This window comes from Melanaphis sacchari, unplaced genomic scaffold (assembly GCF_002803265.2).
Source record: "Melanaphis sacchari strain LSU unplaced genomic scaffold, SCAv2.0 Contig257_pilon_pilon, whole genome shotgun sequence".
In the NCBI taxonomy this organism is placed as follows: domain Eukaryota; kingdom Metazoa; phylum Arthropoda; class Insecta; order Hemiptera; family Aphididae; genus Melanaphis; species Melanaphis sacchari.
In genome coordinates, this window is record NW_020271130.1 from 136,517 (window position 1) to 161,777 (window position 25,261).

Sequence of the window (25,261 nt, forward strand, 5' to 3'; positions counted from 1 at the left end):
ACGTATTATACCTAATTAAATAATAAACGTGTATAATTATATAAAATAAATTGCCGCAGTTTGTATGATGTATCTTATCGGTTTTGTCGTCGCAGATTGTATAATCTTAATTATTTTTTTGCCGCACTTTACATATCGACTTTTAGAAAAAGGTAAATTTTGCCGCAGTTTACCATCTCCCATTATGCGTACTTACATGACGATGACACATTAGACTACCCTTCTACCCGACATATCGGTTACGTTCTACGGTCCGAACCGGATTAATTAGCCGAATATATTATTACTATTTACTTATTCATACTACTCCGGGCTAAAAATACGTCTCGAGTTGAGCAATACGGGCTTAGTTATTGTAATATACTATATAACACCGTTGTTCACGGTACGGGTACTAATTACTTACATCACAATACTATTATGTTATGCTACGTCAAATCGTAATACCCACGGCTAAACACATAAATTAAACTAATACATTTAACCATGGTAATGACTAATGACTAAATTTGTGTACGATGTTGTGTTATTCGGTTGCGCACTGACGAAACGTTCCGGGTATTCGAAAACGTCGTCGTCGAAACGAGATAACATTGTTATCGTCACCCGTGTCGCGTGATAAACCGTAATCTAAAAACTTGATTATTGACGACGATCGCGCGAACACGGACCGCACCGGACAGCGTTGTACCGGACTGGTTTACAATAATATCGTTGTTGGAAAATTGTACGCGTTTACGGCTTATTGCTTACGCGGTGTATAATTAAAAATTTTAAATATCTCATTTACAAACGTGATAACCATTCGATTATTGCAGGTGGAAACCAAAAAATTCACCTTCAAGTAAGATGGTAACACAATGTTTGGCTTGATCAATTCCTTTGTCGCCAGCTTAAAAATGCCATTTCATTGGAAGCAGACCTCGAGTAATATTGATGTAGGTAATGAGTAAGTATGAATATTTGATTTTTTTTGCACGGCTGTTGTTGCCTTCTCAGTAGGCATTATAGGTATACATCATAATACATTTCCGCAAGGTTGTTACGGACTCAACATTTTCAAGTGTCTGAGCTTGTTAACGACTATGATTAATATATCTAAATTGAGTGCATAGTAATTAATAATATTTATTATAGTTATTTTTTAATATACAATCACTATTGGAAAAAAAAGAATGTAGTTTTATGATAATATTTTATGCTTCAACTGAATGTTTATAAATCTATAATATTAATTTTAATGTAAAAGTAATTTCTAGCACTTGTTTTTTTAAGAAAACGGGGTCAACCTTGGAAATGGTTCAAGCGCCTTTTGCACCAAAGATCTGAAAAATAATCTTAGAAATACATGGATTACTTGAATATCTAATTCAATTATTTGTTAAATAATATTTTTTATGCTTTTTTTAGGAATTATTCAATACATTAATACCTACAATATCATGTAAATAAGAATTATCACCTAGCTGATAGTTTATAATATATATGTGCTATGCAATTTGGAGGATTCACTCACAATATATTAGAGTTATTCAGAAGTTATCTAGAGTAAATTACCAACATTTATAAACAATCCCTAATGTTCCAAGAGAAGAAGTTTGATGTTTTTTGCATCCAAAAAATTTAATAATAATTTACATGTAATATAAACAATTCAAGAGGTTTTCATATTTGTGAGAACAATTAATGATGTCTTTGTATAAGTAATTTATAACTTTTCACAATTTTTACACAGCATTAAATTTACTGACATTTTTTAATTTATGTTTATTACCATTGTTCTAGTAAATATCCAAATTTGTTTATCATCCACAAATCATACATTAAATTCTGTGGTTCTAATGATAGTTACTGAAAAATAAAAATGTTTTGCAATTAGATTTTATTCAATTATTTATTTTTCAAACTGAAATATTAACATTTATTAATTTTCATAATCATAATATTTACCCTTAAACATACCTACTATGTTTGTTAATCATAGTATGATGAAGTAGACCAATAAAATAAGCTTAAGCAAATAGCTAGCACTACTCATTATTTTACTAATGTACTAAATGTTACATTGAATATTACTGTCTACAACAGTAATAACAATGACCAACAAAAAAAGAATAATTTAATTCAAATGATAACTTATGTGTGACATTTTTACTAAATATCTGATAGTATTCCATGTTAAAAATCCAGTACATTTTACATATATTTTTGAAACATAAAACAACAAAATATGTTACTTAAATTTAGTATAAGGAATTATAATTTTTTTAAGGTTATAAATTTTGAGTAATATATTCAAATAAAGATGATAACTATTAGTTTTGGACATTATTAAGTTAACTACTTATAAAATGAATAATCTAATGAATTTTATTAAAAGTCCTGATTTTTTTTGATAATATTTTAAAAAGATTTTCTACATATTTTATGAAGATTGCTATGTATTTTATTTGAAGGTTTAATTGTATATTTATATTTTATTGTTTCTATATTTTTTTTTTTTTTTTTTTTTAAAGGCTTCTTCATAGTTATGCAAAAAAAGGATATTTTAGATTAACCTGAAATAAGACATGAAATATGAAGAAATTTATATTACTTTATTTGATGAACTCGAAGAAGATTCTGTTTTAGTTCAAATGAAATGTTTATTTAAAACAATCTATATTATTTATAAGAAAAATTAAAATTTCTTGATAATAATTTATTTTATTTTTAGTTTACAATATGGTTGGCCAATGAACAAGTTTAAAATATTAATTATATTTTATTATTCATTTTATATTTAACTGCGAATGTATAAAGTGAATATATGAACAATATATATTGTTATATTTTTTTAAGATTAAAATATCTTGCTCTATAATTAAAGGCTGAGGTATACCTCTGTGTATATGAACCACTTTCAGTCACAAATTATTTGAATTTTTATATGTAAGGTACCTGATTGTTTGAATTGTAATAGACTGAAGGTGAAAACTAGTTTGAAAATTGAAGATTTATATTAGGTTATGTTATATTTTTATATAGCTTCAGTTTATTTTTTAAGTTAAAAATGTTGAGTTGAAATAGTAGTTATTAGTTTTATTTTTACATATGTCACTTGATTTAGCTAGATTAGAAAATCCACCTAACTTATAACTATGTTAAAAAATACAACTCATTTTTATTTTTTGATAACCATGTATAACACTTTTTCTTTAAAAATGTAGATAATGGTATTTTATAATAATTAAACAATAAACTAATAATCATTGTATTATCAATCAGTTTCAATGTTTAATGACTAAATAATTAAAAATTAAATTAATTTTAACATTTTCTTTCATAAAATATTTACTTATGATAATATTTTATATTATAATAAAATAAACATATTCAGTAGTAATTGGTTTGTCTTTTAACTTAAAAATGTATTTGTTTTTATCTAAATTGCTTGATAAATGTTGTAATTTTTAATTTAATTTTGAGGTTTAAATATATCAATGACTAAAAATCAGATATTCAAAAAAAATTAAGTACAAGCTTACCAATTTAATTTAAATATATTTTAAGGTAATGTTTAAATATATTATACCTAAAATTTTGATTAGATTTGATTTGATATTAATTATTAATATATGTTATACCTTATTAATTTCCAATGCACTATAAATGGCAAATGTAGGAATGAAAATAAAATTGGCTTATCATTTTTTATTCATCAAAAAGTATCTACGTTGACAATGTTATACCTAGATCATAAAATTTATTTTTTTTACTTTTGGAAAATGATAGAATTCATTAAAACCATAAAATTGTATTCTAAATACTCAATATTTGATATTAGTACAGATATTTTTAATCGTGTAATTGTTAATATTTTTAGTTAGACGTTTTGGTACAATAAGTACATAATTAAAGTATAATAAAATTATATTATGTATTTTATAGGATTCAAACATTAAAGTCTTGAATGCAATTTGTTATTCGTCCCAAGCGTTCACTTACTCGTAGTACTATGATGGACTGTACATTCTATGTCTAATTTTACTAAGAAATACTTAGAGAGTCTAGACCAATAGATTTTAGTGATGAAAATAGTGATTATTTAGGATTATTTAAATAGTTTAATAAAATTTATTTATTTTCTTCTTTTTATTGAACATCAAATTGTGCAAAATTGCCTACATAAAACGCCTTAATTATCAATTAATATAGATTGGTTACAGACTACACGACTTACCTAAATATTATTACTTATTAGCCTTCCAATTTTCAATAATTTAATATTATTACATGTCTGAATGTTTTTTCTTATTCATTATGAATTAGATTCTCGCTGACGATTGTGGTTAATGCGCGTACTTCTATTTAATAATAATAGCAATAATTACATAACTATGAGCTATATATTATTATATATACATATTAGGTATATAATGGATGTCTTAACTACTTTTATTATAAAAAAAAAAAAAAAAATTACCACTGAATGGTTTTTTTCTTTCGAATTAGTCGACGTTTAATGTGAATGTGTAAATTATTTGATATTTATGGCACTTTAACCTACTAACCTCCTAACAGAGATGGTACACAAAACATGATCAATAATAATACAAGTAACAGATTATGAGTGTACCTATAATATTAAACTGATAGGTATGTAATTGGTAGTTACCTATCTAATAATATTATAATTTTAATGTAATGGACGTTAAAACGAATTTTAACGAATTATTGCTGTTTCGTACGTACAGTGCATTTATATTGATGTAAACGCAAATTATAATAGTTGATTGTATTTAATACGATTCGTAACAATTACCTATAAAAATGTGTGTGTGTAATATATTTATGTAAAACTATTACTCGTAATATCCGGCGGCAGAGATGGACTGTTAAGTGCTAAAATGTCCGAGACTTGAAAACGCCATTACTAACAATCTCTTCGCATAACAAGTTTATAACATTACATTATTGTAATGAGTTAATTATCTTAATTTTTGCACTTTTACTGTATAAACCAGAATTGAGAAAGATATTTGCAAAATAAAGAAGAATATTTACTGTTGATACTAAATTCAATAATAATATAAACCAATTTCAAGAACCAAGATGCATTCATAATTATTTAAAAAAATACATTTCTCAGATACTTCTTTTTTTATCTATTTCAAATTCCTAATAGTTAATTGCTAAGTACTTAGCAGAGGGTCTGTTAGTCAAATAAAAACTCAAATCGAATCTGCTATCTACTGGTAACAGGATCGTGATCATCGACTAAGTGGGTTGAAAAATTAGTGTGTATTAGATATTATTCTTATCCAATTTAGTGCATTGTACGTGTTGTGCAAATACATTTTAGTCAACAGTTTTGTGTGAAAATTCGCAGTGAATATAGGTTACACGTTACACTATACAATCGTATTAATACTATTAATTTTTTATATATTTTAAAAATTGACATTACAAATGTAGTGTTGACCCTATTCACAGCACAAGTCTCAAACTTCTCTCTGAAATTATAGTCATAAAACCGATGAAATAATATAGCACCTATATACTTACATCAGTTACATCTCTAATACTTACCGAATATCGTACAAGTACATACAGAATAAATGCAAAATCAAATGTGTTATAGAAACATTTAAGATGAGATTATTTCAATAACTAGATATACAAAAATTTATGAACTTTTGCAATGTTATCGACAAACCTATGAGATATAAATAATTTATAATCGAAGATACGATTTGAGGAACTAAATAGGTGCACTTTATAGTATTTATAACATGTCTATTACTATATATATATATATAATTAATAGACGATTTTTTTTTTTTTTATTAACATATTATTACGTACTTTGTGTAGCTTTCTAGATGATATTAAGTTGTTTAAACAAATCAGGTATTAGTTGGACTTATGTAAAGTGGCGTATGTTCATTAGTCGTAGTAAATTTTTATGTACCTACCTGCATAATAAAAATGAGTTGCAAAATAGTTTCAATCGGTATCACTGATTAAAGCAAAGTTAAAGTATAAGTACCTACTCTTATAACACGTTTCTATTATAGTAATGACGTTTGAGTATCATAATTTTATCGTCATGAACAAATACTTAACTATAATTTAATATTTTAATTACACAATATTAAGACATTTATCATAATTTCAAAAATCATATCATTTTTTATTGTATGAAAATAAATTGTCATAAATTAGAATGTGTCGAAATCACATTTAACAGTTTATTTTAAATTAATATACCTATATGAAAATCGAGTTATATGATAATATATTTCTTTTTGCATTACAATCCTTGAATATAATAAAAAATACTCACCTCTAAGTTGATTGAAAAAGTAAATTTTTGAAAAAAATCTCTACTTGTAAGGCAGTCAAATACTCTTCTAAAAGTTATTCTAGACCCGTTTTTTTATTTTTAATAGTTTCTGAAGTAGTAGGAAACCAAATAATATTTATGACATTCTAATTGAGCTGACGGAAGTTGGCAATAATAATAATAAATAATAATGTTATCATAAACAATTTCAATCTATTTACATTGTAGACAGTTATATAGAGCGAATAAATTATTTTAAGTATAGTAATTATACAAATAAGTTGAAAAAATTAATTTCTTTTTTTTTAACCATTTTCATAATGCAATAATATTATATTACTCATATTTGCATTGCATAATCGCACTATTTGACGAATCTGACATAATTATTATTAGTGTCTCGCAACAGAAGTGCATGGTGAAAGTTAGAAAATAAAATAAAACTTTATAGATGTTAATAAAATAATGAAATATAATATCATGTAAGACTAAATAGATATTTATCACGTTTACAGGTGCATTTTAACAGAGATTATTTTAATAATTTAGTTGATTGTACAAACTACAGTCTGTAGATAATGAAAGTTTTCGTACCTAGGTACCTAAGTTTCTCCAGTACATGCTTCAAACAGCGTTTATTAAATATCACGTCTAACGATTGAAAGTGTTATTTTGGATTTACTAGTGCGAAGACTAAAACACTATATTATGCCTATGTAATATAATTCTGAGTACCTATTTGAACTGTTTTACTAAATGTAATGAGAGCAAGGAATATTTTTTACAATGACAAACGATGACATTTTTTTCTTTTTATAGATCGCTTTTTGAATGTGTGTTAAGTTGACTTGTAATTTTGCCCAAACCTTCATTATTATTAAAAAAAAAAACTGAACAAAATTACCTCGGTGGGAGGAGGGGAGGGGAGAACTTAATGCCCATCAAATTGTCGTATAAAAATAATATGCTCCAAAATTGTACATTGCAGTGGATTGAGAATCTTTTTTTTTTCATACGCACAATAATTTTTTGAAAAGATCACTTTTAAATTTTCTTGATGGTACAGACTGAGCACAAAGCAGAATTTATCATCGTAAAAAAATTTCTGCAAGCTCTGTTCAGCTATTTTTACATTATCGATGTGATTTATAAATTTTACTTCTCAATCAATCATTTAATAAAAATTTTCCGCTACGAAATTATTGAATAGAGATATTTTATAAATTTGTTATTATATTAATATAATATAGGTAATTAAAATTATTTTATTTTGTTATAATTTAATTAATTACAATAAATTACTGATTTAAAAAAAAAAAAAAGTTACAGTCAATAATTTTGAGTCAAAGATTTTCCATTTTCTCACAATTTGTTTTAAATACAGAGAAAATAATATGTCATAATATACTTTGATTCATTTAATATAAGTTTTTAGTAAGTCGTATACGATACCTAATCGCGAAATGTTCAATTGCCTAATAGTTATGCTCAGATTGTAAAATGCGTGTTGATTACCACCATTACCTATAGGTGTAATGTGGAATAAAGAAGAACGGTTTGTTAAAAATTTCGTAGGTCTATTATACATTATAAACCAATTATTTCAATTTTCGAAAGTTACACGAAATAAAACGGTGATTTAATCTGCATTATTAAATCGCCGAGAATGTTCTTCTTGCAAGTATTCTTACACGTCATATTTAACATGGTTCATTAGTCACGGCTGCGATTTAACGAAATAAATAGTTTTAGGTGACGTTTTTATTTTCCACGAAAAACACGAAAAGAAATAATTATTAATGCAAGTAGAGGACGCAAATAACAATAATCATCGACGAGTTTTGCGTATACAGGACTGTCAAGTTTATTTAGGTTTGATTGAAAACTACATACATTTCATTAGAAGTACTAAGTAGAAGTGTTACGTAAGTATTGACCGAACGCTCGTAGTTGAATTATGAAAAACTCGTTGAAAATGGAAAGTTATACCGTATAGTCGCGCAGCAGACCCATTAGACAAAATGAATAGGTATCAACTAATTATTATAGTTGACGTTTTTAGTTTCACGTTTGTTTCTCGTATTGGACGGCATAATGTACTCGGAGAATCTCGAGTATCAATAATGGCCGTAAACCATTTTATCGGTTGCATTATTGTAACCGACTGTCGTGACCGATAGTCGATAGATTTCGATCCACGGACAATAATAATAGTTTAAAAAAAAAAAAAAAAAACAGTTTTCATATCCGGTATATTTTGTTAAGACCAGTTTAATTTATCATTACAAGTATACAATTTAATATTATGTCTGCTTGCAACGCAACGTTTTGGGATTACGTCTGTTTAATGTTTATAAATTATCATTGTCGTATACGGTGTACCATAATATATTATAACGTCTACAACCATGTCCACCGTCATCCGGCTAGAAGGTACTAAAACGGGTTTCGTCATATGTAACATTATATTGATGCCGGCGTAGCGTTTCGGTATTTAAACTTTTAACACAATGATTTTTATGATATTTTAATGAACACGGTAATTGTGAAGAAAATAATGTATATGCGAAATCAGTGTCTTCGTAAACTCTGATATACTAGGGTGCAATTTTAAGTGAATATGAAATTATAAATACTAGGTGACAAAAAAATGCCTTTAAAATAGTTTTATAATTTTAACATTATGTTAAAGAATTGATTAGGCAAACGAGGAGAGAAATAAAACGACCTATCTACACTGTATGACGAAAATGTCGTTTTCAGGTACATAGGTAAAATCATACACAATAAAACAATATGTCATAACAAAGTAAAATAAATATCATTTATTTATTATTTTTTTTTATTTTTAATTAAATTTATTCTTTCTTGTAAAATATACGAAAAATATACTTCAAGTTCAAAAAATGAGTTTTATGTTAAATATTGTTTTAAATACATAGGTTAAGAAAAAAAAATAATTGTTTTAGAAATCATTTATTATTTGCTTAATATGCGGATGGAAATCAATAAAATATGTACTTTTTTTTTAAAATTTATGAAATATGCAAAATATACATTAAACTTACAATCGTATAGTTCAAATTTTTAGTTTAGTTGGCTATAAAGTATAAATCGAGAGCACATAAAACAATATGCAACTTCTAAAACTTCCGAGCCCTAGTTATCACGGTATTTTTACGAATAATCTATCAAAACAATATTTATCCAGTCTATTGATCATCAAAGTTATAAAGCGAAATGTTGTGTTTGTGATACAAATATACCCTTATACTGATTTTGTTTCAAAATAGGCCAATTGCACTAAATTTTTTATTATATATACGTGCTTATTTAATTAATATTTTTCTTTATGAGCTAAAAATGTATAACAAATATATTTTACGAATTCCAATCAATTTATTTCATTTTTTTTTCATTTTTAACAGATTTTATTATATACCTATTATATTATATATGTTTCGTTTATTATTGATTTTTAAGGTTCCGTTGTTTTTCTGTACAAGATGATTTCATATATTATGTTTAATTTCGAATCTCTTTTAAAACATTGATAATTTGAAAGATGTTCAAACGTGTGTGATAAAAACTAGGTTCTATTGAATTTGCTGTGAAACGACTCACAATAATTAGTTGTTCATTCTAATCACGTGTATTCAGTTCACATAGTATGCTGAAATGTATGAGTACTGTATTTTTCAATTCAATCTTTTAATGTTTAATCAAAGAATTTTTTTTATTAATGGATTTTGTTGACATCAAATCATTAGCACTTATATTAATCGTTAATCTAATTAGACCACAATAAGGTTAATTCAAAAAACATTTTTAATATCAATCCTATTTCGAAATCCTTATTTTAAAATTTTTGTAACAGTCCTAATTTGTATATCTTCTTTCACAATGCTTAATCCAAATAATAATCTTTTAATTGAACTAGAAGTCTTTGAAATCAAAATGTAAAATCTTCTTATTGAGTTTCTTATTTTTTCACTGTGCATAAATTCTATATTTAAGAGATAAATTTTAAACGCAAACACTACTTAATTCGTACATACACTCTACTGCAGTATTTCTTATTTTGTGTTCCACGGAGATCACTTAAGGGTTCCGCAAAAGTGCTTTTATCAAAAAATGGTTAATGGGAAAAACCGTTAGACGAGTATATATTATATAAAATATTATATTTTAATGCAATGCTAATGTTGCTGTTTATCATCATGTTTTGTGTACCCTCTTTAAAAAAAAAAATAATTTTCATAGGGGTTTTGCATAAATAAAAATATTATGTTCGGTATTCTGTGATATCAAATAGGTAAAAAAACACTGCTCTACGATTATTCAAATTTGGTAGATTACTATATATATATATATGTAGTAATAACGAGTAACGACTCGAAAATCGTCCGTATCGCACCAATTTTATTGTGATTTGTTTTGTTCATCTAAATTAAACGTCAATTTATTACTTTATATTTTTTATACCCGTACCTATATAACGACGAAAAATATGTTTTATTAGTATTAGGTAATATTATTAGATTGCATAATTTCCTCTTTTTCGAAAGTCTCTATCGGAAATCGATTTTGATGTGTGCCACCTAAAATATCGGGGACCAATTAGGATGTCGATTTTTAGGCATGGGAACCGATTCGGAAACGTCTAATAACAATAATAATATATGTAATTATATTATTATGTCGTATTCGCAGTTTTGTCTTTGACGCGGTGAAATCGATCGCCAAAAATACCGACGACAGTTGTTTATTATACAGTATAACAGAAGTAACAGCAGACGTCGCAGTAATAGTGGTAGTAGTAGCAGTAGTAGTAGTAGTAGAAGCAGTACTGTTACACTCTACTTTCACTGGCGCAACACCAAAACGAGTATAACGACGATAGCTTTCGACCGACCGTTCGCGACTCGGTCCAGTGTGATAAACTCGCGCGCGGGCACGTCGCAAATAATTTTTAGTCGGTGATATTCGCGCGGGCGCTGTTTGCACCGTCGTAGTCTTCGGGGAAAAAAAAAAAAATCTCTCATTGTCGGACATAGCCGAGCATCAACGTCCGCCGCACATCCGACCGGTGACCAGAAACAGCGGATTTCACGAGACGAAAACCCGACCGACAGATCTCCAACGCCGGCGACATGAACACGTCCGCTCTCGTCTGGTTCGCCCTTTGCTGTTGCTCGTCGTTGGCCGTTCCGGTGCCCGACCGACGGCTCCGGCAGACCGACCGGGTCGCCACTGACGCAGCTGCGACGACGGACCAACCGTTCGACCCGTCGTTGGACGCCTTGGCGGACGCCAAGTACGACGAAGCCTCCGACGACGACGCCACCACCGACGACAGGGAGAAGCGGCAGTTGTCCTTCGTCCAGGGCAAGCTGTTGAATTTTTTGAAAGTACGGCACACGCATCGCAATAGTATATTATCATTATTATCGTTATATTACACGAAATCGGCGATGGGTTCTTGCGCGGCTTGAGTTTTGATTGGACGCGCGTGAGATTTACCCGATTCCGATGATGTACCTACCGATATTATACACGTGTATATTTATACCGTTATGAGCACACGTCATAATATTATAATTATCGTCACTTAATTATTACGTGTTGCCCACTGCGAACAGCGACTTTCCTCTCTATATAATCCTTTTTTTTCCATCGTATCCTCTAGAAGATTACGGTTTGGCGGGTGGTAGGGAAATTGATATAAACATACATCTGAATCGATTGCAGAACATTTTTATATGCAACCGATATGTATGAACGCGGAGGGGACACGGCTTGAGGCTGTAGAGGGGAGGAGGTCCAAGTCCACTGCAGCATCTGACCATGAACATAATATTTAATAACATAATAATGTACCTAATCTAGCACTCATACAAATTATTATGATTCAGTGGACGTCACGTTTCTGTTTCAATTTCGACATTTCGATCTATTGCCAATATTATGATATTATAACGTAGTAAAATGTAATGATATACATTTAGCAGATTTCTAATAATCATTGTCACGAGTTTTATTCTAATTTGATTACTAGATTTTATCGATATGAAAATAAAAAAATAGGGATTCGTTTCTACTTGAAACATCTAAATAACCGTGACTAAGTGGCTACAATATAAACTTCGAATAATACAAATAAATTCGAAATACCTAATAAATAATAAAATAAAGAGAGGTTATTATAAATGTTGAGTTATAATTCGTTTTCGTTTTTTTATATACACTTATCTACAGACGGTTTATCTTGTAGTAGTTAATTCTTTTGCGGCAGTTTAAACTACCTATTCATATTATACACAAAGAAAATTGGTGATTTTTAGTTTTGTAAGCAACATGCCATCATTGCAGAATCTGACTAAATTAAGTATTTAGTAGATATATTTTATCAAGTTTATAAACTTAGTTTTGGTGACACTTTTCAATGCTTTAGGGGGTGGGCGACACACTATTGCTATAATCTATGGATAGCAATAAACGTATAAAATCAAATATTTATTAATAAACATTTATACTTAAATATTTTATCTTTTACTTCAGTTGAATGTTCATTTAATAAGTTGCATATTGCACTGTATTTATAATATTTTGATAAATTAATGCATTAGACCGATGATTAACTGAATTTGTAACTATATAGTAGAGTTCGGTCTCCTCGATAATTATTTAAGAGATTTCGATTAAAACAAGAAGATAAGTAAATTTGTTTAGTTTCCTTCTAAAGTACAATATGTATTCAATTAAAAATGTGTATAATGTATAAGAATAGATAATAAATATTATGAATGTTTTTAAACGAATTTTTTGAAAACACACGTATCATTATACAATTAATATACACGACTGATATTTCATGCCACAATATTTTAAAATATTTCATTATCACTATATTCTCTCGTGTAGAATCTAAATATCCCACTCCTACCGACTGGAAACTATTGTTCTACATGACATCAACATTTTCTATGATTATTTAATAAATATTGAACATAAAGTAAATTAGGGTTTTCAAAGATTTATCAAACAGTGTTTACCGATTTTACCAATATTAATTATTCTGTAGAATCATTATTATTTCTATTTGGTAGCTAATAGTTAATATATTATTATAAAACGTTTATTCTAAAATACACTAACTTAAAATATTTTTTTACAATAGTTTTGTTTGATAATATTTAAACAGAATTCGTCTAGATAATGAATCAATAATTCATACAATTATTTAACATTTGTGTTGTTAAAGTTTTACGGATCTTTAATAGAAATAAAATAACTTGAATTATGTAACTGAAAGACAGTAAAAAATTTTACTCGACTAAGGTGAATATATATTAAACTAATTTATACACCTCTGTGAATGCGCTTTTTTGCCATATTTCTATTTAATTGTGAACATATTAATCATAATTTATAAGTTTTAGAACACCATAGAAAATAAAAATGTGTACCATAAATTATTTATATTATTATATACGAGTAATAATGCACAATTATAAAATACAAATAATTTATATTATGAATATTGTGGAGACGCCCACAGAGTGGATACTTGCCATAAAAAAATGACTTAAATACCTATTTTGCCACATTTTGTCGAAATATGTTTAGTTATTATAATTTTTAGTGTCATTTCGATGGATAACTTTTTTCATCAAAAGTTTAATTAGTGTATAATTTTTTACCATCACATTTATTCACTATTCTCTACCGAATATACTATAAATAATAACATAAACAATGAAATAAAAAAAAGTTATCATAAGTTTCCGGTACATTGAAATAATATTTAGTTAATTGAGTGCACTGATAAATAATTCGGCGTATGTATAACCACGTGATTTATGTATGGATATTGGATAATATTTTTATTTATTTTTAAGATATTCTATAGGTGTCTACTGCTACCTTTTATGATATTTACATAATATATATCTCCGGTAAATAATTTACAAATTATTACCATAATAAGCAAATAATATGGTTTTGTAATTATGTAATAAATGTTGACAATGGCATAAAAAAATAATAATAACTGTACGCGTGTATGTCTGTAAATCAAGATGTATTAAATTATAATTACTGTGATTGTAATTGCAGAAGTGTCTATATCAACTTTCACGTACAGAAACTGGTAAACACGTTGTGCAATATAATTAATACAATAATATTGCATTTGCAGAAAAATTAAAAATATTAATAACACAAAAAAAAAATAAATAATATTTTATCATGTAACAAAAATATTAAAATGTATGACAAAAGTACTTATTTGTACTAAGAACCTGCAGTGTTATATATTTATAATAACGGATAATGTATGTATAATCGTATTAATTGATATTTAATAATAAATTGGTGAGTGATGAATAATGTCTTTAATTTGTAACAGCATCCAACATTATAATGAAAATTAAAAATAAAGTACGATGATTAGAACTTAAAATATTCAATAATTCAGTCATCGAGAGAAAACATGCTAGGTTTTTTTTATAAAATAATACAACTCTTATGGGTAATGGTTGATAGAAAAATATTAGTTAACAAAATATAATAATTATGCATTATAATCTGTTGGCTGCAAAAACCAGTGTTTACCTTCCAATTACACATAAACCTCACAATTACCCACAATGATGTTACAATTTTTTCGTTATTTTTTTAACAATGTGTGGTAAATATATAAATGAGTAATAAAATTCACATTAGTCTTAAGATGTAGATGTTCTGAATAATTACATTTATTTATTAAAAAACTAAAAAAATAATTATGTATAATAGTTAGTAATCAGTTAATCATGTCCAAGTATGATGCTGTTAGCAATATTAGTACCGAGTTGCACGAGTTATCATTAAACATGTAATGAATCAAGTGGTCCCTTAAACATGATTTGGTGGCCCATGATTGAATTACATTTTATTGAACTATTTAATTCAGTATTTTTTCATACTATCTTGCATAAAACAACTAAAAAGTTATCATTCTATCAATAAACATTATTTCAGTATTTTTTTAAATAACTAATTAAATAATAGTTTACAATAATATTGTTTAAACTATATTTATGTAACATGTTGCTCTAATTATTTTTATGTTGTAATAGAGCGAGTAGGTAAATACAATTAATACCGATACTTTATTTATTGAATAAAATTTCAATCACAACAATATTACCTATGTCCTATAACATTAAGTAAAATGATCGTTACTTTTATTGAATAATATAAAAATATAAAAATATGTCGTTGTTTACAAGACTTGTAATGAATTCAAGTAATATTATATTAATATTAAATCATCATGCACTACTTTTAATAGTAATAAAATGTTAAAACTTGATAGAATAACTCGAAACTGTTGTAGTTAGAATATTATATTATGTAATTATTTAATTTACTGCACTTATAGTACAACTTTTGTATGATTATGATAATTTTGATATAAAATATCAACTGACTGTATAATTATTTTGTTATAGTTAATAGGTATTTTATTAAAAACTAATAATCATAAATTAATAATCAATTTTTGGAATTAAAAGATAATTTTGTTAAGAGTGCTGTGTAAAATAATGTGTTAATGATATTACTATAAATAATATTAAATTTATTACAGTTACTCATCTCTAACAAATTCTTCCCACTATATCTTATCAAAAATATACACTATAATAACTAAAATAAAATTAGTCGATAAAAAATTTAAAAAATAGTGATGCACTAATATAGTAATAATAATAATAATAATAATAAAATAACAAAATTATAATCTACGATAAAATTAAGTAATAAATAATACATACGTACTTGTGTATGGCCTTTAATATTTAATTACTTATTTATCTGAAAATATTAACTTGTTTATAAATTTAATAACATAATATACATAAGTATTTGCCATGTGGTTAGATAAATTATATTTATACATTTATTGAGCCAAACGTTGAGAAATAATTACATCATTTCTATAAGACGTATCACTCTTATATATTTCCCCTGTTCATTAAACTATTATAATATTCCTCATACGTGTAAATCTAAGTAATATTGTCATTGTACTTTGCTTTCATTATAAAATCAAAGACGTATAACTAAACAAATGTATAACAATATAATTAAAAAATATTTTCAAATATACTATGTATTATAAAACTAAATTTTGAGTATTGTGGTTATTAGATTATTATAATTGATGGTAACGTAGACACGTGAGTTGTACTTAATTACCATAAAAACATAGCGAGGCTTATAGTTAAGTGCGATCGATTGATATAATTATATAAAACGTATATAATTAGTAATAACCGCCGATATTGTTTTAAACCGTTTCTGAGAGGCATGTTCCTCAGATTAGGCGGTGGATAAAATGAAGGTCTTACATAAAATTAATGTATGTATTATTAAATTATAATTAGTTTAAAATGGCGATAACATAGTATTTTTTTAAATTTAGTGCACCTCAAAAATATGAATGCCCATTATAATACCTATCTGTTGGTAGAAGCGTATAAAATTATATTAAAAACATGATGAAATATCTAATTTAAAAGATTTGCATTAATTATTGTAATTATTTAGTATTTATTTTTATTTTATAAGAATATAATTTTTTTTCCGAATTGAAAGTGGAGTATAATAAATCCATTTGATGTGACACTGACACATGACAATGTAGGTATGCATTTTTTTGAATTTTTAAACAATTTTAGCTACTAAATTCATTATTTTTGTTTTTAACAATATTTTTATACCTATTATAAGTAATTGTTGTGAATTATAACGTAGATCATATTTCTTGAATTTCAGATTTCAAAGAGTAGGTATTTTTAAAACCATTAAGTATCAAGTAAAAAAAAAAAAAAAAACATATTATACATTATATACCTAATGTTATTATAAATTGAAAACATTATTAGATGGTAAAACTATTAAAAATATGTAGTCATAAAGTGTATATAATTTTGAATAAAAATAAGTAGAATACACATTGAATAATGTCATATTTTATTTTTTTAGGGCATAGATACCTATACTTTGATATTTTTTGGGAATATTAATATCGTATGCTGTGTTTTAGGTATTAAATATCCTATATCTCTAATCATACGCTTTATTATATTATGTTATAGCCGTTACCAGTGGTCGATGTGACTAAAGAAGAAGAGAAATACGGCAACGACGGTGACAAATTTAACAGGATCGGACGAGGTTTAATCGGCGGCGTGGAAACTGTTTCCAATATGCTGACCTCGGCGCTTTCGGTAAATACAACTCGTGACCTTGTACTCTTAAGACTTATTCGTTGTTTGTTTAAAAACATTCAATGTTAGTTTATTTAATTGGACATTTTCTAAAAAAATACAAAATAAAATACAAGATAATATGTAAATATAAAAAAGCCTCATTAGTCATATTGTCGTGGTTTTTCGATTTCACTTAAAATTAATAGGTATGTTTAATTGTAGTAGTGTACCTACACTATGAGACACACGATTTTAATTTTAAAATAAAAAAAATCTTGAAAATTTTCTTGGCACAGTTGTGCCTATTGTTTAAATATTTAAAATCAATGATCGATCGGATATCAAACAAATTCTATTGAATTAATAAACATAAAACATAGTTATAAGACGTGTTGCTCGTATAAATTTAACCTAATATTGTCTTCGATAATAACTATTTTCATAGTTTGTTTCCTTTAAATCTGATTTTTGGGCTTTATACGTTTACAAAAGAATGGTAACTTTTCGTATTGTTTAAACACCTTAAGTTATCAAACATTTTTAAATTATTAGGAGTTCCAAATAATTTTGAGGGTAATACCGCCGAACAAAACAGTGGAATCAAAATGTTGTTTCTAATATGGACAATTTTTAATTAGCCTAAAAAATTGCTTATTAGCTGTAAGTAATAATTTGAATAATTTCCCTAAAAAATAAAATAAATTGATTTAGCGACAAATACTCTTGCTCGGGGAAAAACACGATGGCGGTTACCAATATACTTATAATTTCGATATGGATCAATGATCAATGAATTGGTTTTAAGCGTATACACGAATATTAACATTTAATTATAATATTGTAATAACATACATTATAACAAACCTTAGAGAGATATTTTTAAAATAGCTTTCGATAAGTTAAGATTTCTCATTAATGTTTAGTTTGTGAAATCGGTTTGCATAATATTTTTAGGTAGGTAACCTATCTAAAAAACAAAATACGATCGTAACAAAATCACTTTTTCTCTGTATCTATGAAACAAAAAGGACTACCTACCTACTGTCTATTGTTACTTTTATCAACTAATTTACCCTTCCATTTTGTTTCATATATTTATGGTGCGTGTAATAAGTAAGCTACGGTTTCAATAGCACCAAGTGTGGTGGCTTATGCATTTCATAATTTAATTATTAAATGTGATTTATGCTTGAAAGTAACAGTATATTTTATAAATTGAAGAAATATAATGATATGACTTTCATAAATTAAATTTAGGTCAAGATAAACGTTGAGTTTTGATTAATTTACCTCATGTCAAATTTGATGTTATATCGTTCGTATACGAATCTTATATTATTCAATAGTGTAAATAATTTATAACTCTGTCACACCTGGCATTAGTATGTTAAATGATGACTTATTTATAACGTACATTTTTCTAAAATAAAGCAACTTAACTTATATTCTCATATACCTTACTACATTTATCAATTATCTAAATTAATATTATACATTATAGTATTATACAATATAATATCTTTATAATTTAAATATCGATGCACAATATATTATTTAATGAAGAATTCATTTTTGGCGCAATCATTAAAACTATAGAAACTTTCTTAAGAACAATTGCCATGGCTCAGTACTTGAATAATTTATTTAGGTTTGGGATTTTTTACACACGCACACATATATATATTTAGTTTATATTATATTTCTATTAGAATATTATTTAAATTTATAAAATCACGAATAGAATAAAAAATTCAATAACATATTTCCCCAATATTTATTAAATTTAACTTTTTATACTTTTTCATTTTCAGTTTCCAGTGGACACGGCGAAAAAATTATCCAGGTCAGCTACCGAAATGTTAAACAATTTAGGTGGAAGATTGATAGGACTGCAATGATAACGTAAATCAGTTATAATCAGTGTGCAATAAATATGTATAATTATATTTAGTAGTATATGTTACGACACTTAAAATGTTATTTCGTGTTTATTAAATCATTTTTAACGTGTTCAAAACTAATTATTCACCATTTATTAAAATTAATGATTTTTAAGATAGAGATTAATGTTGTTTAATTATACATAATATATAAAATTCAGTTTTTGTACATATCATTTTTGTTTGCATTTTTAAATTGTTTCATATTAAGAATCATACATTATATATTTTGTAATACACTTGATTTGAAAAAAAAAAAAATAATAATACGCATAAATAAGTTATGTATTTTTTTAATACCTTTGGTTTTTTAATTTTCTTTTAATGATTATATAATATTAATTAATTAAGTAAATAGGTACTTAAGTTAACCTTACTTTTAATAATTTATTTTTGAGTTGGGAGAGGTGTTACATTAAAATTAAGTGATTGAATTTGATGAAAATTTTAAGTATAAGTATTTAATCCATTTATTAAGAGTGTTCAATAAATTTAGAAATGGTCATTCGTCTAACTGGGACTAATAAACGATAATATGATAACTAATGAGATTATTAGATATTTTATACTATAATTATACAGCAGTGATATCTCTTATTTTTCCATTTATGTATTTAAATATACATTCAGTAATTAAGAGTTTTTAAACTAATTAAACAGCTCGTTTATTAAGAATTAAAATATATTTATCATTTATGAAATACTTTCATCAAAAAATCAGTTTTTTTTTTATTTTTTTTTTTTTTTGACTGCGTTGAGTTATAAAAACTTTAAACAATTTTTTTGGAGATATTTAGTTATTCATTTTGTAATGATTATTTTAATTACGTTTTGTGACAAATTATGTGTTTTGATAAATATTAAAATATATATTGCTAACATTTATGAAGAGTTATTATAAAACTAATGCATTTTCTATATTAAAGTCGCTTAATTTATCTATTATATATTAGATAAAACCATAGAGCAGCGTTCGTTTGAGCGAGAGAAATTATTTTGACATAGATAAGCAATCGTGCAATGCCTTTCGGCCTTTATTTGATTTAATTTTATTCATTTTCGTCTGTAAATTACAAAGTTACAATATAACTATACCATTATCTTTATTAAACTAAGGAATTTCATTAATTATATGTAAATTATATGTGATTTTATATTTTGAAACTTTACATGGCTATATTATATTGTATATAAATGAATTCAACAATGAGATTATTTATATTTATTTTTAAAGTGTTATTTTTGATAGAGTTAGCATTTTCTTTCAAACGATATATAATTATTTGTCAAACCACATCACAGTTTGGGTTAATAATCTTAAACGGTCATTTTATTAAAATACAAATACGATCATATTGTATTTAATGATTTTCTTATCAAATTATTTTAATAGGAATAGGTAAATAATTATTTTTGTGTTTATTCATTGTATAGAAAAAAACTAAAAAAGGGATTACTACCCACTAATCCAGTATAGTTAAACTACATTCATTAAATTAAAAAAAAAAAAACCCCAAAGAAATATATCTGCTGTATAGTAGGTAACAAGTATTTATTAGGTATGATTTTGCCATTAATATCACATCTGTTATTATATTTTTAATTATTATAATATTATTCTTTAAATCTTATAACTCAATACCATACAATGCAGTGTATAAGTTTGAATTATAAATAGGTAGCTTAAATGTTTTTTAATTATTTAAAAAAAGTTAATATGTATAGAAATGTATATTAAGCCTGATGGTAAAGTATTTCGAATACCTACGATTAATATGTTTTTAATGTTATTAAAATATCGAAAATTGTTTAAAAAAAAATCATTATTTATTGCTTGAATGATTAATTTTGTTAAAATTTAAGCTTGAATTTAAAATACAAACATTGTGCTAATTTTTAGTATGTTAGAAAAATAACTTATGAAGTTTCTTGTGTTAAATGTTTAATATTTTATTAATAAAATTAAACATTTATGTATTTTTAACTAGGTAATCTTAACAAATTTTGTAAAAATTTGAACTATAAGCTCTAATAAAATGTAACTGGTTTAACTTTAATTTACTATTTTTTTTTTATTTTTGTAAGAAAAACTCATAAGAAACAAAGCTTATAATAATTTGTTTAAATTTTTGACTGAGTATAAATATTTATGAAAAAATACTAAAATAATTTAAATATTTAATAGTATATAGAGTATAATAAATTGAACAGTACCTAGGTAGTAAAAAAATCATTATTATACAATTAAATACATAGAGTAGTTAATTTTCAATTCGATTTTGAAATGCATATTATATAAAATAAATTACAACTTAAGTTTTTTAAGATTTTTTTAGTTGCTTTGAGAAAACTTCGAAGGAACCATGTATTACATATTTTTTAGCGGTTTGAATAAAAAAAAAAATAAAATCAATTTTGTCAAAAATTAGTGTTTTGTAAAAAATTTGGTTTTTCCAGTTATTTTTAAAAATTCTAAGAATTTTTTAACTTTTACCTTTAAAACATTAACTAAATCAAGTTTTTTTTTTATCAGAAACAATTTTTAATGTTAAATATTGTTATTGCTCTTAAAAGTGACAATAGATATGAAAAAAAAAAAACTTACATCAGCAATTTATGTATAATGTACAGAATCTAATGTTAATTTGTAAAATAAGTTAATGACTAGGATAAAAGCGGTGAAAAATGTTATATTTTATAAAAGCATATTAACAACATTAAAAAATTTCAGGAGTTTCGAAACATATTGTTTGTATGGAAATAATAAGTCTGATATTAACATATTAAAAAATATTTAATATTTTCTATAATTTTTTAGCAATTATAGATTAATTATGGAATTATATGTAAGATAATTCATAAAAACATAAATATTATTATACATCTAATTTTTATATTTATATTTTGTATTGAGCTATTTTTTTAGTATAATTATTGATATTAGCCATTGTTTTAAAAATTAAAAGGTTACATTTACTATTAAAATAATATCACGAAAAACTGTTTAAATATTTAAGAAAAGTTGGAAAAGTAGAATAAATCATTATATGTTGAATAAAGACTTAATACGAAATAATATGTTTTATTGCTGCTATTCAATTCTCTAATTGTATTTAAGTATTTTTCGTGTGATAAATAAGATAAATTATCTTCTTTTTTTAGACAATGGTTTATCAAATAAATGATAAAATTCTGTTTTTGTTCCATTTTATTTGAATAAAAAATTAAAACATTTGTCCACTTGACAAATGCACTCTCAAATATCATATTTGAAAACAAGCCAATTACAAATCGCATATTGTATAAAATTTAAAATTATAGTCATAACAAAAATAGGTATCGTCCAATTAAGATACTCCTACTTAGGTACTTAGAGTACTAGACTCATAAATTTTGCACTTTAAGTTAAGATAAGATACGTTTTTATACTCTGACAGTCCAACGCTTTACTATTGTGATAGTATAAATAATGTTAACAAAAACTCTTATTTTTTTAACATCATTAAATATTGACTGGTTGACGTTAAGCTTTTCTGAATGATTTTGATATTTCATGTTTATAAATAAAAATTATACATTAGCCAAAAGGCACAGCTAATGTCGACATTATCCGGCTAATGTCGTCGTTATCCAAATATTAACATTATCCATAACATATATATTAATTTTATTATTACTATAGTATTTCATATTATTATTACCTAGTAATACACTAATAGTGAAGGTTAAATTAATTTTTACAGAAAACGTCGTGTTCATTAAATTATTATAATTAATATAATAATTCACATTATATGTTATTATTAATAATTTTTTGTTCGTGTACAAATTGCGCTTGTATTTAAATTTTGAATAATTAACTATATTTATTTATTTATATTATGTTATGTATTTACTATTTATTCTTGCAAAAAATCGATGTGTTTATATACAATTATAACTAACTAATAAGTTTTCATAAAGTATTTTAAAATGTTTTGAGCGTAATTGATAAACTCATTAAGAAAAGTACCTACTCGAATTTTTTTACTTTCGACGCTTAAAGTACTAATAAATATATTCACTTTCCCATCATAAAATATATCTATGTTGAATATCAAAGTAGTTTTACCGCTCCAAAACGTGAAGACAAATGCATGCAAAAAACGAAAAAAACACATTTTGTAAAATCATTACAATAATTGTTTCGCTCAGTATCTCAACTAATTTAAAAAGAGATGGTTAAAATTCTATAAGCTTAATTTTGAACAGGGAAAAAATCGATACTGTTTCGAGTTAAATTTGAGCTTTGATAAACATTGTGTTAGAAGTCAATCGATATTTGTTGCGAAATTAACTAGCAATTAGCGTAGTAAACTATGTGTAAAAACAATTATTTATTGTGTATACACTATATTATTATAATGAACATAATATTTGAGTGATAATTATTTTACTATGATAACTGTTATAATACAGCTACAATATTATGTTAATAGGATTAATTATTATTATACGAGCGTGTTCATTTGATAAAATGTGTAATAGACTTTAATCTCGACGGTGGTCATCTACGCAGATGCGGTGACTTAAAAAAACGAAATATTATAAGTCTAATGTTGAAAATCATATTATATTATACGAATAATAATAATATATCGTCGTTGGTGATCAAAAATAACAGTAAAATAGGTATAACAACATTGTCTTGATCGCTGTGGAGTCCGACCTTTGGGTCGAACATAATAATGTATTTTGGTTAAACGAATGACCGTTTAGTATAATAATTAATGCTTGTTAAACCAGCGTATCGTACACATACATCATAAACATCATAAATAATAATTAAATAATATTACGCTTTTAATCATGCGTATGTGTGTTTATGATACCGTAGAATAAAATTAGTAATTGTAAAAACCATCAGCGATCATTGAGGCCGGCAGATCGATACGACCGTTGTTGTTGATTTTATCGTTACGCAAAAATGTGCCTCGACCTTTAGAGTTTCGAGTCGTTAATTTTATTTTTCTCCACTTGGAACGAATACTATTAAATAAAACTATTTAGTGAATTAATTAAGTACCTACTGTAAATATTATTGTAGAAAAATGGTTACAAACGTAATGTGGACTAATTAAGATTAATATTTATTATTATTCGTGTACGATCGTTATTATTGTTAAAAAAAAAAAAAAAAAATCAATGATTGTAAACATCGCAATAAAAACTTTATTTTTCTTCATACATTTCCCACACACGACACATCTATCCGCTTAATAGAATACTACATAACATGAAATATATTCACGTAACAATACTTGTTTACGTCTACGTTCGCACACGTAAAAGAGTTCTAAAACCCGGGTGTCGTATGGCGGTTTAACCCAACCTTACCTAACTTAACCAAGTTGAACCTAGGTTTTGGATGTGGGTAAGATGCGACAGCGTGTGTTCGACCGAGAAAAAACAGTGTCGATTACGATTTGTCTGCCTGTTTAATATACAATATTAATAATATTGTATTATAGAAAATCAAAAATTATCGACCTACGAACTGTCACGGGACCAAACACCTTGTACACGATATTATCGCATAACGTGGCCTATACGTGTGTTAGTTAATGATGCGTACATTACAACAATCGACGTATTTTTTACGGTAATGGGCGATTATCGGAGCGTCAAGGAATTATTGCCGTTATCTCGGCCAATAACACGACCGTCTCGATTGGCCGTGTGTTGCATGCGTA

At 25.7% G+C, this 25,261-nt stretch overlaps 1 protein-coding gene across 1 annotated transcript; it reads left to right on the plus strand.

Annotated features, from left to right (window-relative positions):
• The first annotated feature begins 11,070 nt into the window (after positions 1 to 11,070).
• LOC112595113 lies at positions 11,071 to 19,590 on the plus strand. The gene is made up of 3 exons (XM_025340205.1): positions 11,071 to 11,739; positions 17,476 to 17,607; positions 19,401 to 19,590. Exons 1-3 carry the CDS (start codon positions 11,482 to 11,484, stop codon positions 19,485 to 19,487), a joined length of 477 nt encoding a protein of 158 aa, XP_025195990.1. The 5' UTR covers positions 11,071 to 11,481; the 3' UTR covers positions 19,488 to 19,590.
• Positions 19,591 to 25,261: the final 5,671 nt, after the last annotated feature.